Here is a 16,330-nt window from a genome sequence, read left to right on the forward strand (position 1 = left end):
ACAGCTGGGCTCTCTAGAGGGTGGTGCGGTCCACCCAATGCATCACCGGGGTAACACTGCCTGCCCTCCAGGTTTAGCAACTTTTCAGACTACCCTGGCAACTTTTTTTTCAAACAGCTCCTAGCAACAAATGTAGCTACTTTTAAAAATGTATTTGGAACTTTTAGCAACTTTTGAAAAGTGACTCAAACGCTAAAATGCATGCATTTTCCCTCTAAATGACACAATAAAACGATTTTCTCTGTCACACACTCAGTCACAACACACGTTCCTGGCTGCAAAAGTGCATTGTGAGTAATGTTAGCAGCAGACGCCACTCACAATGCACTTTTGCAGCCAGACATGATAAATAACTACCAATACACTGCTTAAAACTATAATTGTTCAGAATGTGTAGGTCTACTAGATAAAAATAAATAAAATGTAATTGTTCAGTAATATGTAATTGTTCAATAATTATGTGTTGTGTTTAAAAATAAAAATAATTGATCATATAAAATGTGTTGTGTTTATATTACTTTTACAACAAAAAAATACGTGACAAACAAATCTAAACTAACAAATGTCAAATCATATTTTTCGCCGGGATGGCCAGTCAATTTGAGTAACGTTGTGTATTCTACATAATGTTTTACGTTATTACGAAACGATATCACAACGTCATTTACCAACTTTTAGCAACAAATCGACCTGCCTCTAGCAACTTCCCCTGAAAATGAGTTGGCAAAACTGCCTCCAGGACACCTACCCTGAGCCACGGCCTGTTCACCCGACTATCATGCAGAAGGTGAGGCCAGTACAGCTGCATTATAGCTTTAACCGAGAGACTGAAAAACAGCTTCTATCTCAAGACCATCAGTCTGTTAAATAGTCATCACTTGCCGGCTACCACCGGTTACTCAACACTTTAAATAATGTTTACATACTGTTTTACTAATTTCATATGTACAGTATATACTGTATTCTACTGTATTTTGGTCAATGCCGCTCTGACATTGCTCGTCCTAATATTTATGCATTTCTTAATTCCATTCTTTTACTTTCAGATTTGTGTCTATTGTTGTGAATCATTAGGACCAGATAGCATTCTAGTTTGCTCTGTTTTGGACCAGCTTGCTCTGTCCCAGGACCAGCTTGCTTAGGGGACTCTTCTCCAGGTTTATCTCTCTGTAGGTGATGTCTTTGTTATGGAAGGTTTGAGAATCACTCCCATTCAGGTGTTTGTAGAATTGAATTGCTATTTTATGGATTTGGATAATTAGCAGGTATCAGCCTAATTCTGCTCTGCATGCATTATTTGGTCATCTTTAATAGTTGATTCTAAGATTTGTATTTGATCATGTATATGTTTTTGCTGTTTGTTCTTTGTTATTAAAGAGACAAAAATATTTGAGAAGTGGTTCATCCATACATCTCCAATTTGGATGGATAACTCTTCGTGTTGTTTGTTTAGTGTTTTCCAATTTTCCTAGAATCAGTTAGATTCTATGGATTCTTACATTACATTGAGCTGATTTCTGACGGGCTGTTCCTTCTTTTTCCAAAGTGTATATCTGTATTGTTTTAGTGGTTTACATTAGTGAAGGCGTAGACTCAGGTTTTCTGGGTCTCTATGTTTTTGGTTGGATAGGTTTCTCAATTTCTTTCTTTGGTTTTTGCAATCCTCACCAAATCATTTATCATTGTTGTTAATTATCTTCATTTTTCTGCTTGACATTTTTTGATTTGATAGGAAAGCTGAGGTCAAATATACTGTTTAGGGTTTCTACGGCCAAGTTTACACCTTCACTTTTAAAGTGAAACGTTTTGTCCAGGTAGTTGTCTAAAAGGGATTGAATTTGTTGTTGCCGCGTTGTTTTTTGGTAAGTTTCCACACTACTTTCCTTCCATCTTTATAATTTCTTAATATTATTCAGTTCCTTTGGCTTTGATGCCTCATGATTGAGTATTGCTCTGTTCAAGTAGACTGTGATTTTCTGTGATCTTATAGGGGTGTCAGTGGGCTAACTGTGAACGCTCTGATAGTCTCTGGGTTGAGGTCAGTGATAAAGATGTCTACAGTATTACTGCCAAGTGATTAGCTATAGGTGTACCTACCGTAGCAGTCCCCTCGAAGCCTACAATTGACTATATACATACCCTGCGGAGCATCTGGTACATGCCATTGGCTTGAGCTAGTGTGAGAGTCGGGGTTGGGCCTGTTTGCCTGCTCACGGCCTGGGCATATGAGTGACTCCCTCCTTGCGGGATTGGGGGCATGGGGTGGGCCGAAGGGGAATAGGTCTTATTTGAGGGGGCCAATATGGGGTGTGGGAATGGTTAGTTTGTGGGGGTATTGATTGGTTGGGAAGGGGGTGTGGATGTGGCTGGTGGTTCTGTGGTCTGGATGTCGGTCCTCCCAGGGTGGATCCTCTAGTATAGGTCCGGTGGGGTGGTCCCGCAGGTCTGGGAGAGTGTCTCGTTGGTCTGGACGGGGTGTCTGTTGAGGTGTCGGGGCTGTGCAGGTTGGTTGGTCTGTCAGACACTGTCCCTCGACTTATGGCAGGCAGCAATGTAGTGCGCTGCCAACACACAGCTCTCTGCGTTTTCCCCCAACAGGACGGGCAGCCTATCCTCATCAGAGAGGTCTTTGTAACCTTCAATAACGGTTTCAAATTTGGGGAAATGACACTAATTGTTTTATATTTTTTACATTTTGACAGGAAATGCGGCTCTGTCTCCGGTTCTGCTGTGTTTAAATGGTTGCACAGCCTTACCTCTACAGGGAGATTGCCCTTCTTAATAGAGTGGCTGTGCTCACTGAGCGTGTACTTTGTCAAGGTTTTTCTAAGGTTTTGATCAGTAACCATGGTCAAATAGTTTGCCATGATGTACTGTCAATTTAGGGCCAGATAGTGCTGCATTTTGCTTTGTGCTTGTGTTTCCTGTGTTGTAATTTTGTTTTTTCTGATTGATTGGATGTTCTGGTCCTGAGACTTCAGTGTGTTAGTAAAACAGGTTTGTGAACTCAACCCCAGGACCAGCTGGATGAGGGGACTCTTTTCTTTTCTCAGGTCTTGGCATTGCATGGCTTGGTAATGATTTGAGAATGGGTCACTGTATTTTAGATGTTTTCAAAACTTAATTGCTCTTTTTTGAGTTTTTATTATTAGTGGTGGTTGTAGAATTTAATGGCTCTTTTCTGGATTTTGATCGTTAGCGGGTATCAACCTAACTGCTCTGCATGCATTATTTGGTGTTTTACGTTGTATACAGAGGATATTTTGCACAATTCTGAATGCAGAGTCTCAATTTGGTGTTTGTCCCATTTTGTAAATTCTTGCTTGGTGAGTGGACACCAGACCTCACAACCATAAAGGGCAATGGGTTCTATAACTGATTCAAGTATTTTAGCCAGATCCTAATTGGTATGACACATGTTATGTTCCTTTTGGTAGCATAGATGGCCCTTCTTGCCTTGTCTCTCAGATCATTCACAGCTTTGTGGAAGTTACCTGTGGCGCTGATGTTTAGGCCGAGGTATGTATCGTTTTTTGTGTGCTCTAGGGCAATGGAGTCTAGATGGAATTTGTATTTGTGGTCCTGGCAAATTGACTTTTTTTGGAACATCATTATTTTTGTCTTAATGAGATTTACTGTCTGGGCCCAGATCTGACAGAATCTGTTCAGAAGATCTAGGTGCTGCTGTAGGCCCTCCTTGGTTGGTGACAGAAGCACCAGCTCATCAGCAAACAGTAGACATTTGAACTCAGATTCTAGTAGGGTTAGGCCGTGTGCTGCAGACTGTTCTAGTGCCCTCGCCAATTCGTTTATATATACACTAGCATTCAAAAGTTTGGGGTCACTTACAAATGTCCTTGTTTTTGATAGAAAAGCACATTTTTTGGTCCATTAAAATAACATCAAATTGATCAGAAATATAGTGTAGACATTGTTAATGTTGAAGGGAAGCATCCCGGAGTCGCCTCTTCGCTGTTGACGTTGAGACTGGTGTTTTGTGGGTACTATTTAATTAAGATGCCAGTTGAGGACTTGTGAGGCGTCTATTTCTCAAACTAGACACTCTAATGTACTTGTCCTCTTGCTCAGTTGTGCACCGGGGCCTCCCACTCCTCTTTCTATTCTGGTTAGAGCCAGTTTGCGCTCTTCTATGAAGGGAGTAATACACAGCGTTGTACGAGATCTTCTGTTTCTTGGCAATTTATCAAATGGAATAGCCTTCATTTCTCAGAACAAGAATAGACTGACGAGTTTCAGAAGAAAGTTCCTTTGTTTCTGGCCATTTTGAGCCTGTAATCGAACCCACAAATGCTGATGCTCCAGATACTCAACTAGTCTAAAGAATGCCAGTTGTATTGCTTCTTTAAAATCAGCTCAACAGTTTTCAGCTGTGCTAACATAATTGCAAAAGGGTTTTCTAATGATAAATTGGCCTTTTAAAATGATAAACTTGGATTAGCTAACACAACGTGCCATTGGAACACAGGAGTGATGGTTGCTGATAATGGGCCTCTACGCCTATGCAGATATTCCATAGAAATCTGCCGTTTCCAGCTACAATAGTCATTTACAACATTAACAATGTCTACACTGTATTTCTGATCAATTTGGTGTTGTTTTAATGGACATTTTTTTTTTGCTTTTCATTTTTAAAAACAGGACGTTTCTAAGTGGCCCCAAACTTTTGAATGATAGTGTCTATATTCCTATTTATCGAACAAGTAAACTTTTAGTACAATAGGTGTGTGTGTGTGTGTTTGTGTGTTTAGTGCAGATGTATTGGAAGAGCTGTTTAATCTCACTCAATTCTACAGTGTTCTCCTGTCCTCTGATGACCTCTGCTTAGCTGCGCTGGTCCTGCTGTTGGACCTTTTGGAATGGAGCGGGGCCAAGTCTGGGCCGGGAAGGCTTCCTCTCTGGTAGAGGTGGTGGTCTGGTGTAGGGTAATAGGCTGGGCCCAGTCTAGTTTGGCTAATCCGATGGAAGTGGCGATGCTCTGGTGGTGTGGGGCATGTGGGGTGCGCTGGGTCTGGTGGGGCGTTGAGGGGGCCTGGGGCTCCTTGGTGGGGCTCCTTCTCTCACTCTCTCGCTCTCTCGTAGCTAAGTGTGGCGTAAGCAATGCTCGATCGATCATGATATTTGATACTTCATAATGGAGGTTGCTAGGCAGCGCCTGTTACTAGGCTTTTACCATCCTCGTGGCAGTTCTAAAGTTTGCGAGGCATGTCACTTTGCCTAGTGCCGGTTGTTTTAATCAACTGAAGCAAATAAACGCCTGGCTATTAATTACATTTTACAGTAGGTTTATGCCATTTGAAGGCATGTATCAAATTGTTACTTATTAATGTAATCCAATGATTTTAAATAATTTAAGCAATAGCCGTGTGTGGTCAGCTATAATTTAAGCACCTTTTTGATTGGGACAGCGCAATGGCCGCTGCTTTGAGACACGCTTACGGACTCTTGATAAATCAATCAATGGCAGATATTTGTTTTCACTGAAAAAACGTTTGGATATTTGGTTACAATGAGGCTGGGAAAGTGTTAGCTAAATTGTGGTGAGTGCTCATGATGATAATCTTTAGTCTAGTTTGCTCATCTATTAACACTGATCACAACATTTTGCTAGCATGTTTAGGCTATGTAGCCTAGCATAAAAAAGGGGATTATTTTTGCTCTTCACTCGCATACAGCCTATATTCCTACAAAAAGCCCTTGACTTGTCTGATAATCAATCAATGTGATTTTGTTTCGCTGAATCTCAGTCTGTAGACTATTTGGTTATTTGATCTCTGGCTGGGCAAATACGTTTAGGTGGTAGCTCATCTATTTGTGTGCTCATTTATCACTGAGCATACACATTTAGCACGCTGTAATATAGCATAAATGAAGTGTATTATTTTGCTATTGACTCGTGCGTAGGCAACTCCAAAAGCCCGCAGAGGTTGTGAAATATGAACATGACTTACATACTTTTGAAAATATTCATTGCTACTTTTTTATATGGGTATCATGTTAATAAAGATAGCTACAATTTAACACCCTACACCTTCTCCCTACTAGGAGTAGAATCTACAAATAGTCTTAGATCATAGAAGGGCTTACGGACAGGTGGTGCAACAGGTATCACTTTTAGGTTTGGTGTAGAGCACATTTACGACCAACTGGTGCAAGTGGTCCTTGGGGTGAGAGAGAGCCAAGAGAGAGGGAGGGAGGGACAGTTTGGGGAGAGGGGAGGGATGGAGAGAGTAAGAATGAGGGTGGGAGAGAAGCAGGGAGAGGGGGTAGATAGGGAGGGAGAGTTGGGAAAGAGTGTGAGAGAGGGAGGGAGGAAGTTGGGATGTAGAGAGAGGGGGAGGAAGAGAGAGGAAGGAAGAGAGAGGTGGGAGGGACAGAGGGAGAGCGAGGGAGGGAGGGTGAGGGGCATAAAGAGATAGAGGGAGGAAAAGAGGGAGAGGGAGATAAACGGAGTAAGGGAGAGTTGGGAGACAACGATAGGAAGAGAGAAGGAGCGAATTACTCAGACTGTGTTTGGGATTCAGAGTGTGCTCCCTGAGTTTCACAAGCCCAGAGAGTTGTTCACTTACAGTAGAGTAACACAGTGTCAAGACTGTAATGTGGGAGGACAGAATGAAGCTGACTTACACCATGTCCAAACCGGACATGCGTGTGTGTTCGCGTGCGCCATCGTGCGCAAATAGATTTTGTCCCCCCACACCAAACGCAGGCTGAAATATCAAAACAAACTCTAAACCAATTATATTAATTTGGGGACAGGTCGAAAAGCATTAAAAATGTATGGCAATTTAGCTAGCTTGCAGTGGCTAGCTAATTTAGAAACTGGTGTCTCCAAGTGGCCACACACACCTTTCTAAAGTGTGCGCAGTTCCTAAGTAATTTCAATGCATTTTTATGATTCAACTATAACATGCTTTTCCTGAGCACTCCTAGCTGTGCCGTTGAGGAACTAGAGCAAGCACACTAGTAGTTGTTTTATTTGGAACACAATCCTGCATCCCCACCATCACACATTACTGTTGTTGTTTACGCAATCCAAAAACTGCCATTATAAATCGCAATCTGGATCAAGCGGGCATAATTTGAAAGCTTGTTCTATTGCCAACATGACTAGCTACACTGAACAAAAATATGATTGCAACATGTAGTGTTGGCCCCATGTTTCATGACCTGAAATAAAGGATCACAGAATTTTCCTCAGGAAGCTTATTTCTCTAAAATACTGTGTTTACATCCTTGTTTGAGCATTTCTCCTTTGCCAAGATAATCCATCCACCTGACAGGTGTGGCATATCAATAAGCTGATTAAGCGGCATGATCCTTACACAGGTGCACCTTGTGCTGGGGACAATAAAGGGTCATTCTAAAATGTGACGTTTTGTCACACAACACAATGCCACAGGTGTCTCAAATTTTGAGGGAGCGTGCAATTGGCATGCTGACCACAGGAGTCCAACAGAGCTGTTGCCAGAGAATTTAATGTTAATTTCTCTACCGTAAGCCAACTCGAACGTAATTTTAGAGAATTTGGCAGCACGTCCTACCGGCCTTACAACTGCAGACCACCTGTATTGCGTCGTGTGGGCGAGCAGCTTGCTGATGTCAACATTGTGAACAGAGTGCCTCATGGTGTCAGTGGGGTTATGGTATGGGCACGCATAAGCTACAATGAGTACAATTGTATTTTATTGATGGCAATTTGATTGCCCAGAAATACATTGACGAGATCCTGAGGCCTATTGTGAGGCCCATTTTTTTTTTTAAGGTATCTGTGACCAACAGATGCATATCTGTATTCCCAGTCATGTGAAATCCATAGATTAGGGCATAATGAATTTATTTCAATTCCAAAATCAAAGTTTATTTGTCACGTGCGCCAAATACAACAGGTGTTCCATGTCTCTTTCCTTCTCCTTTACTGATCTTATTTTCTCTGCCACTTCTCATTCATTCATTCATTCATTCACCACATTTTCTCACTCCTACCTTACAGTGAAATGCTTACTTACAGGCTCTAACCAATAGTGCAAAAAAGGTGTTAGGTGAACAATAGGTAGGTAAAGAAATAAAACAACAGTTAAAAGACAGGCTATATACAGTAGCGAGGCTACATACAGACACCGATTAGTTAGTTAGTTAGGCTGATTGAGGTAGTATGTACATGTAGACATGGTTAAAGTGACTGATTTCCTCTGTATGAACTGTAACTCAGTAAAATCTTTGAAATTGTTGCATGTCGTGTTAATATTTTGCTCACTATAATTTATAAAATACCATCTCACAGTGTTAATCTTTCACACCGCAAGAAAGATTGGTGCGCATAGAATGGAGTCATGAGTGCATTTAGGTGCATGTTCTGTGGCAAATTCTCTTCACAATAGACAAACAGGCTCATTCTGTTCAGAACATCCCAGGGTATGACATCATGTCATCTTGTAACTGTGCATTAAACATAGTGATCATAAACATTGACATGAGTTTTATGATATGGAAATATGAAGTGCACATTTGAACTCATGGGTATTTAGCTGGCTTGTGTGACATCAAAGCAGTTTATTATTATTCTCCTCAACGTCTCATTTTTCAAAATACATCAATTCCTCTTAATTTACAGCATTTCACTCAATCAGACAACAAAACAAAAGTTGCCCAATTAGTGGGAGGGACGGGGACAACTTCTTGTTGCACGAGATGCTCAAGTTCAGAACGGCTGTCAGTCAAAACCCATACAGCGCTGTGAAGCGCAGGGCCTGAGCTCTGACGTCATGTATAGCATGTTACTGTACAGCCCAGCGTTCCAACTTAGTTGCTTATCAGTGCCAAAATCTGACATTTTCAACCGATATAGAGGTACAAGTGTAAAGGGACAAATGTATGTCAAACATGCCAAATGTGAGGTATGAATCTTCAGCCCATTGTGATTTGTTTCAATAAAACATGTACTTTGATCAACTGTGTCAATCTGCCGTTTTCTCCCCTCCTTGCAGACTTGCCAAAAAATCCTGGTTTGGTAACTTCATCAACCTGGATAAAGAGGAGCAGATCTTTATCTTGATCAAGGACAAGCCTCTGAGCTCCATCAAGGCTGACATCGTCCATGCCTTTCTCTCGGTACGTAAACCCTCTCTACCCCTTTCTCTCACTCTCTTTTTTGCTCTCCTCCCTCTTTAGTTCCTCTCGCTCTAGTTACTCATCCCTCTCTCCTTCCTCAAACCTTCTTCTCCTTGTGCCCTCTTACTCTACCTCTCCATGTCTCTTTCCTTCTCCTTTACTGATCTTATTTTCTGCTCTCTGCCACTTCTCATTCAGTCATTCATTCATCACATTTTCTCACTCCTACTTTGCTTTCCTGCCTCCTTCCTTCTCTCCGGACTCCATACATCTCTTATTTTCCTCACTCTCACTCCCCCCCACTCTGCTCTCCCACTCCTATCATTCTCTTCTCCTCTCCTCTTAACTTCTCCTCCTTTCTACAGAATGTATTCCCTATATGATTATGGGTATGTCTTTCCATGAGATAGACTGACCAGGTGAATCCAAGTGAAAGCTTTGATCCCTTATTGATTTCACTTGTTAAATCCACTTCAATCAGTGTAGATGAAGGGGAGGAGACAGGTTAAAGGGTTTTTTAACCTTGAGACAATTGAGACATGGATTGTGCCATTCAGAGGGTGAATGAACAAGACAAAAGATTTAAGTGCCTTTGAACGGGGTAGGTGCCAGGCACACCGGTTTGAGTGTGTCAAGAACTGCAACTCTGCTGGGTTTTTCACACACAACAGTTTCCCGTGTGTATCAATAATGGTTCACCACTCAAAGGACACCCTTCCAACTTGACACAACTGTGAGAAGCATTGGAGTCAACATGGGTCACCATCCCTGTGAAACGCTTTCGACACCTTGTAGAGTCCTTAACCTGTTGGGGATAGGGGGCAGTATTTGCACGGCCGGATAAAAAACGTACCCGATTTAATCTGGTTACTACTCCTGCCCAGTAACTAGAATATGCATATAATTGTTTGATTTGGATAGAAAACACCCTAAAGTTTCTAAAACTGTTTGAATGGTGTCTGTGAGTATAACAGAACTCATTTGGCAGGCCAAAACCTGAGAAGATTCCAAACAGGAAGCGCTCTCTCTGACTATTTCTTGGCCTTCTTGATCATCTCTAACCAAAACAGGGGATCTCTGGCATAACGTGACATTTTCTAACGCTCCCATAGGCTCTCAGAAGGCGCCAGAACGATGAATGGTGGCTTTGCAGGCCCTGGCTGAAAAACATTAGCGCATTTGGATAACGGTCGATCTGAGGACAATGAGACTGGAGGCGCCTGCACGAGCCGACACCATGTTTACTTTCTCTCTCTTTGAACGAAAACAACGACTCCCGGTCGTCCTTTTTTACGTGAAAAATAGCATAAAAATTGATTTTAAACAGCGTTTGACATGCTTCGAAGTACGGTAATGGAATATTTTGAATTTTTTTGTCACGAAACGCTTCGGGCGCGTCACCCTTCTTTACCCTTCGGATAGTGTCTTGAACGCACGAACAAAACGCCGCTATTTGGATATAACTATGGATTATTTGGAACCAAACCAACATTTGTTATTGAAGTAGAAGTCCTGGGAGTGCATTCTGACAAAGAACAGCAAAGGTAATCAAACTTTTCTAATAGTAAATCGGAGTTTGGTGAGTACCACACTTGGTGGGTGTCAAAACAGCTAGCCTGTGATGGCCGGGCTATCTACTCAGAATATTGCAAAATGTGCTTTCACCGAAAAGCTATTTTAAAATCGGACATAGCGAGTGCATAAAGGAGTTCTGTATCTATAATTCTTAAAATAATTGTTATGTTTTTTGTGAACGTTTATCGTGAGCAATTTAATAAATTCACCGGAAGTGTTCGGTGGGAATGCTAGTCACAAGCTAGTCACATGCTAATGTAAAAAGCTGTTTTTTGATATAAATATGAACTTGATTGAACAAAACATGCATGCATTGTATAACATAATGTCCTAGGATTGTCATCTGATGAAGATCATCAAAGGTTAGTGCTGCATTTAGCTGTGGTTTGGGTTTATGTGACATTATATGCTAGCTTGAAAAATGGGTGTCTGATTATTTCTGGCTGGGTACTCTGCTGACATAATCTAATGTTTTGCTTTCGTTGTAAAGCCTTTTTGAAATCGGACAGTGTGGTTAGATTAACGAGAGTCTTGTCTTTAACATTGTGTAAAATAGTCATATGTTTGAGAAATTGAAGTAATAGCATTTCTAAGGTATTTGAATATCACGCCACGGGATTATACTGGCTGTTGAGTAGGTGGGACGCAAGCGTCCCACTGGCCCAGAGAGGATAACCCAACAAATGGAGGCTGTTCTGAGGGCAAAAGCGGGTGCAACTCAATATTAGGAAGGTGTTCCTAATGTATTGTACACTCAGTGTATATGCATATGTTGCAGGTATGTTGCAGTATAGCCCCAATACCTGCTATCAGCCTAAGAGGGTATTTTACCATTATAACACCAATGTTGATTGGTTTAGCTTAGAGGCGCGTGAGTGCGCAGATCTGTGAATGTGTGTGTGCATATGTGTGTGTGCGCGTGTGAACATGTGTGAGTGTGTTTGTGTATGCTTACATGTTTCTGATTCATCTAGCCATTCAGTAAGCTGATTGTGTTGCTATCCCTCCCATTTTCCGTTTGAATGGCACTCTGTGCTCCAGGGCTACATCCCAAATGGCACCCTTCTCCCTACATAGCGCACTACTTTTGACCAGAGCGCTGTGGGTCCTGGTCAACAGTAGTGCACTATGTAGGGAATAGGGTGGCATTTGGGACGCAAATCAGGTCAATAGAAAATCAACACGGACCACTGATCATTAGCATATAGATGCTTTGCCCTGAGTGCTGTGTATCGAGGAGGTGTGTGTGTGTGTGTGTGTGTGTGTGAGTGTGAGAGAGAGAGACTACAGGCAACATTGAGGTCTCTCTCTCTCTCTGTTTTTCGCTGCATCTCCAAAGCCAGTGAATGAATAGTGAAAGCCGGTTTTCAGTGCAAGCCAACAGAGAAGCACATATACAAATTCTCACAGCTTTAACAAAGTCTTAAAGCAAATGGAAACTCTTGCTCCACTGTAGGTCAATGGCAAACCAATCTTCTACTTCTATGAGGTAGCTATTTTGTCCCCTAGTGTATGCTTGGTGTCCCAGAGAGTAGATGTACACCTGAATAGTTGGAACTATACTCTTCAGCACTATATGATTAATCAAACTCTTGGCAGCAGTTTGGTGAAACATGACAATTTGGGTGTTGGCAGGGTTGACATTGCATTAGCCTGAAATTGCGTTCCAAATGGCATCCTATTCCCTGTGGTGCACTACATTTGACAAGAGCCCTATGGGCCCTAAAGTTTCTATGCCGCGTGTCACTCTCAGATGTACTGACGTTGTAATCTGGTTAGAGTTTAATCTGTGCTTGGTTGCATCAGGGTAATTTTAATGACGTTTTATTCAACCTGTCATTTATATAAGAGGTATGTGGCAAAAAGCTGAAAGTCACTCTCAATTTGTTATCTCTTAACTCACTTGAGCAAGTGAGTCTTTCTCTGTGACACTTTTTCTCCCTATCTCTGTATGCTCCTCGCTCTCTATGATCCTCTATCCCTACTTCTCTCCACAGGAGCCACACAATCAGTTGCTCCACCTCTTTCTCTCCCCCATTTTTAATCTCTCTCACCCTCCCTCACTTTCTCTCCTTTTCTTCAGTCTCTCTTTCCTCTCTTTCTTCTTGATTCCCCCTTATATTTCTTATCTCTTGATTCAGAATGTCCACTTCATAACTATAAAATAAAACTAAAAAAATATGTATCGCTCTTCCAGATCCCTAGTCTCAGCCACAGTGTGATCAGCCAGACGAGTTTCCGGGCAGAGTACAAGTCCACAGCCGGCCCCACGGTCTTCCAGAAGCCAGTCAAGTTCCAGGTGGACATCACCTACACAGAGAGCACTGCCGCCCCCAAGGAGAACGGCATCTATTCTGTCACCTTTACCCTGCTCTCAGGTACACGTAAACGCACAAGCATTCATGCATGCACACACACATGCACACAAACACAGGGAGGTATGTAGACACACTTGCAGGCAAGTAACACACGCACACACACAGACAGATAACAAAGACAGCACACAGGTACACACACACACAGGCAGACAAGCACAAACACATGCGGGCACACCGCTCCTAGGTGTTTGTGTGTGCATGTATGTGTGTGTGTTTGTGTCTTTCACAGTGTGTGCATGCTCCATGGGACCAGATTGGAGGAAGAGGACACTTTCCCTGGTACTAATCATAGGCCATTTGGATCCCGCTGCTTCTCTGATGTTAGGGGTTACAGGAGACGCACGCAGCCACACTCTCTTTTTCATCTCCATGATCTATCCTAACACTCTTCCCTCCTCCCCCACTCTAAGCCCCTTGTTTTCTCCTTTCCCTTCCTTTGTTTTTCCTTTCTATTCCTTTTATTCCTTACTTTTCCTCTTCATTTCTTTACCCTTTTTCCTCCCCTTTCTTTCTCTTAATTTGTCTCCTCTGTTCTGCCTTTTTCATGTTCCTGTGTTTAGTACCTTTGTGTGTGTGTGTGTGTGTGTGTGTGTGAGTACAGAATGACTAACCTTGTTCTCCCCTTGTCTATTGCAATCATGTGTGTGTGCCTGCATGTGCGTATGTGTGTGTTTTCCTGTTTGTGTGTGTGTGTATAGGACCCAGCCGGCGCTTCAAGCGGGTGGTAGAGACAATTCAGGGCCAGTTGCTAAGCACACATGACCAGCCGGGAGTTCAGCAGCTTTCTGGTGAGTTGAACACGCCCCCTTCCCCCCCACCAATACCCCCATCACCCTCTCACTGCTAAAAGCTAAGCTAGCACTCCTCCCCCACTCTCACCCCCTTTCCTTCCCTTTCACCCCCTCTCTGCTACAACCTCCATATATTGCATGGCCCTCACTCCACCAAGTATGGGTAGAGATTGCTCCATAACTAGTGATCTAAGGTCAGATGTTTTTTTATGGTCCCTTAATGTTGGTTATAAAGGATCAGGGGTAGGATAATCTCATCGTGAGCCCTAACTGCCACTGCTCCTCGCCATGGTAACGTCAAAGCAACCACAATGCACCTCAATGAATTGCACTGCCACTACATTGAGATGTAGAGGGATCACACTCCCTAGCTAGCTCTATCTTTTTTAAACCCTTGTCACTCAAAATCCCCACCTCTTGTAACCCTTTTTGCTGCCCATACCTGCCATTGACTAGACCACAGCTATCTGGTTAGATAGTGAATTTAGAGGACCAGTCAATTTAATCCTGGTGCTAGGATCTCCTCCTCTATGTCCTCCTCCTTCATCCAGAGAGGTTTTACTCTGCCCAAAATCTGTCAATGAAAACAAGCCCACAAAGTGAGGATTTATTTTGTATGGAGGTCAATGAGAGAGTGTCAAATTTGGTCAACAAAAACTGTAATTGTTCATTTGCTACGTGAGGCTTATTTGATTGAATAGAAGTTTAGCAATGGTTAGGTTGTTACGAATACACGGATATAGTAAGTGGACGCACGTGACATTTTGGCAACATAGTTGTCATAGAAATAGATAGAGGACTCATCATGGATATAACCCATTTTAGCATGGACATTGCCATGGAGGGCTTCCACCATTTTAAAGCTGTCAACTGGGTGGGGGTTCCTATGAGTTGGGAGCAATCAGCCAAAGAAGAAGAAAAAAATCACCTGCTTAAAAATGGAGATGGCACTGCCCATGCTGTCACATATGCTAAAATGGCACAGATGAGTCCTCTATCTATCTCTTTGGCCTGTTGTTCTGACTCGTATCTGCCCTCTTATTGGCTAGAATGTCCCCACCTGATCTCGCCTCCCCCTTATTTTTCCATTGTTAGAGAGGTCACTTGAATATCTCGTCAATATAATAGACACTCTTCGCTCATCTCTTGTTTTATCCATGAGCCATTTGGCCAATAATAAGTCATCCTGTCCCGAAGTGACTACCACATAGATCTCTTATAGACAATAGAGATGTCTATAAAGATTGAGAGAAGAAAAGAAGAAAATAAAAGACACTGTCCTCCTACTCACCCTCCTCATGGCCTTCCTCATGTCTTAGCCATCCATCCATTGCTATCTCTCGTGTATGTGTGTGTGTGTGTGTAACAAAGTATCACAGTTTGACTTAGAAATGTAAAGTTTTGTCCACGTTTTTTCCAAACGTCTATGGGTGAGATCAAGGCAAATGTTGGTTTCTGACATTTAGGTTGAGACACTGTTACTTAACTCAGCAAAAGTGAAACCAAAAACACTGCAGTTGGGCTGGGAGTTTCACATCTCGTTAAGGGTTAAATGAATGTAAAAATAGAAGAGGCAAGTGGAATGGGGAGAAATGTCGGCCCTGCATTAAAGACCAAAATTGCTTAAAGGAAATTGTGATTAATAAAAAAGTATTCCAATTTCATGTAAGGACCAAACAATTGACAGCTGTGTACCCTAAGTGTTGTTGTGCATTATTTTACTTCAATTAGGGGAAGGGTGTTAGGGTTAGGGTAAATACATTTACAGAAATGTCTAAACTTGTTTTCGCTTTGTCATTATGGGGTATTGTGTGTAGATTGATGAGGATTTTTTTTTATTTAATCCACTTTAGAATTGAAAAAGTCAAGGAGTCTGAATACTTTCCGAAGGCACTATATATATTTTATTTATATATATTTCCCCCAAAAGATATATGGGGGGATTGGAAATGATGCAGACAATTACATTAATGGAAGCCACAATCTATCTACAAATATTTAAGCTGATCTACCCCCTTAAAAATACATTTAAACTTTTCTAAAGTTAAGTTAAGGTTTGGGATATGGTTAAAAGGGGGTCGTTTAGGAATTTATTCAGAGTGGTTAAGTTAAAGGTTAAAGTTTGGAAAAGTCTTAAAACAGAAAAACAAATAACTATTGCATAGCACTGAACACGCAACCTTTGGCGCCAGAGAGCAGCTTTTTTACACCCATCCACCATCCCCTAGCAAGCTGCCAGCCTACTTGAGGTAATAGTGCTCACCTTTGCCCATAGTGACCGGTTTTGAAGGCAATTCTAGATGTTCCTGGGACCTGGATGGTCATCTAACTTTGACTTCAAACTAGAGCAATCTCCCTGGTGTGTATTCCTTGTTTGCCATCCTCCTGATACCAGTACCATCTGCTGGCCAGACAGAAATACCACTAATATGTCTCTTATCAGTTCACTTGCATTTT

The 16,330-nt window shown here is 42.0% G+C and overlaps 1 protein-coding gene across 1 annotated transcript in view; it reads left to right on the plus strand.

Annotated features, from left to right (window-relative positions):
- Positions 1–16,330, plus strand: part of brsk2a (BR serine/threonine kinase 2a) — a 506,659-nt gene that overhangs the window by 480,274 nt on the left and 10,055 nt on the right. Inside the window, exons 16-18 of the mRNA XM_029758477.1 lie at positions 9,006–9,129; positions 12,902–13,082; positions 13,781–13,870. Coding sequence (XP_029614337.1) covers positions 9,006–9,129; positions 12,902–13,082; positions 13,781–13,870 — 395 coding nt within the window. The remainder of the gene's footprint in view (positions 1–9,005; positions 9,130–12,901; positions 13,083–13,780; positions 13,871–16,330) is intronic.

Source organism: Salmo trutta, chromosome 7 (assembly GCF_901001165.1).
Source record: "Salmo trutta chromosome 7, fSalTru1.1, whole genome shotgun sequence".
In the NCBI taxonomy this organism is placed as follows: domain Eukaryota; kingdom Metazoa; phylum Chordata; class Actinopteri; order Salmoniformes; family Salmonidae; genus Salmo; species Salmo trutta.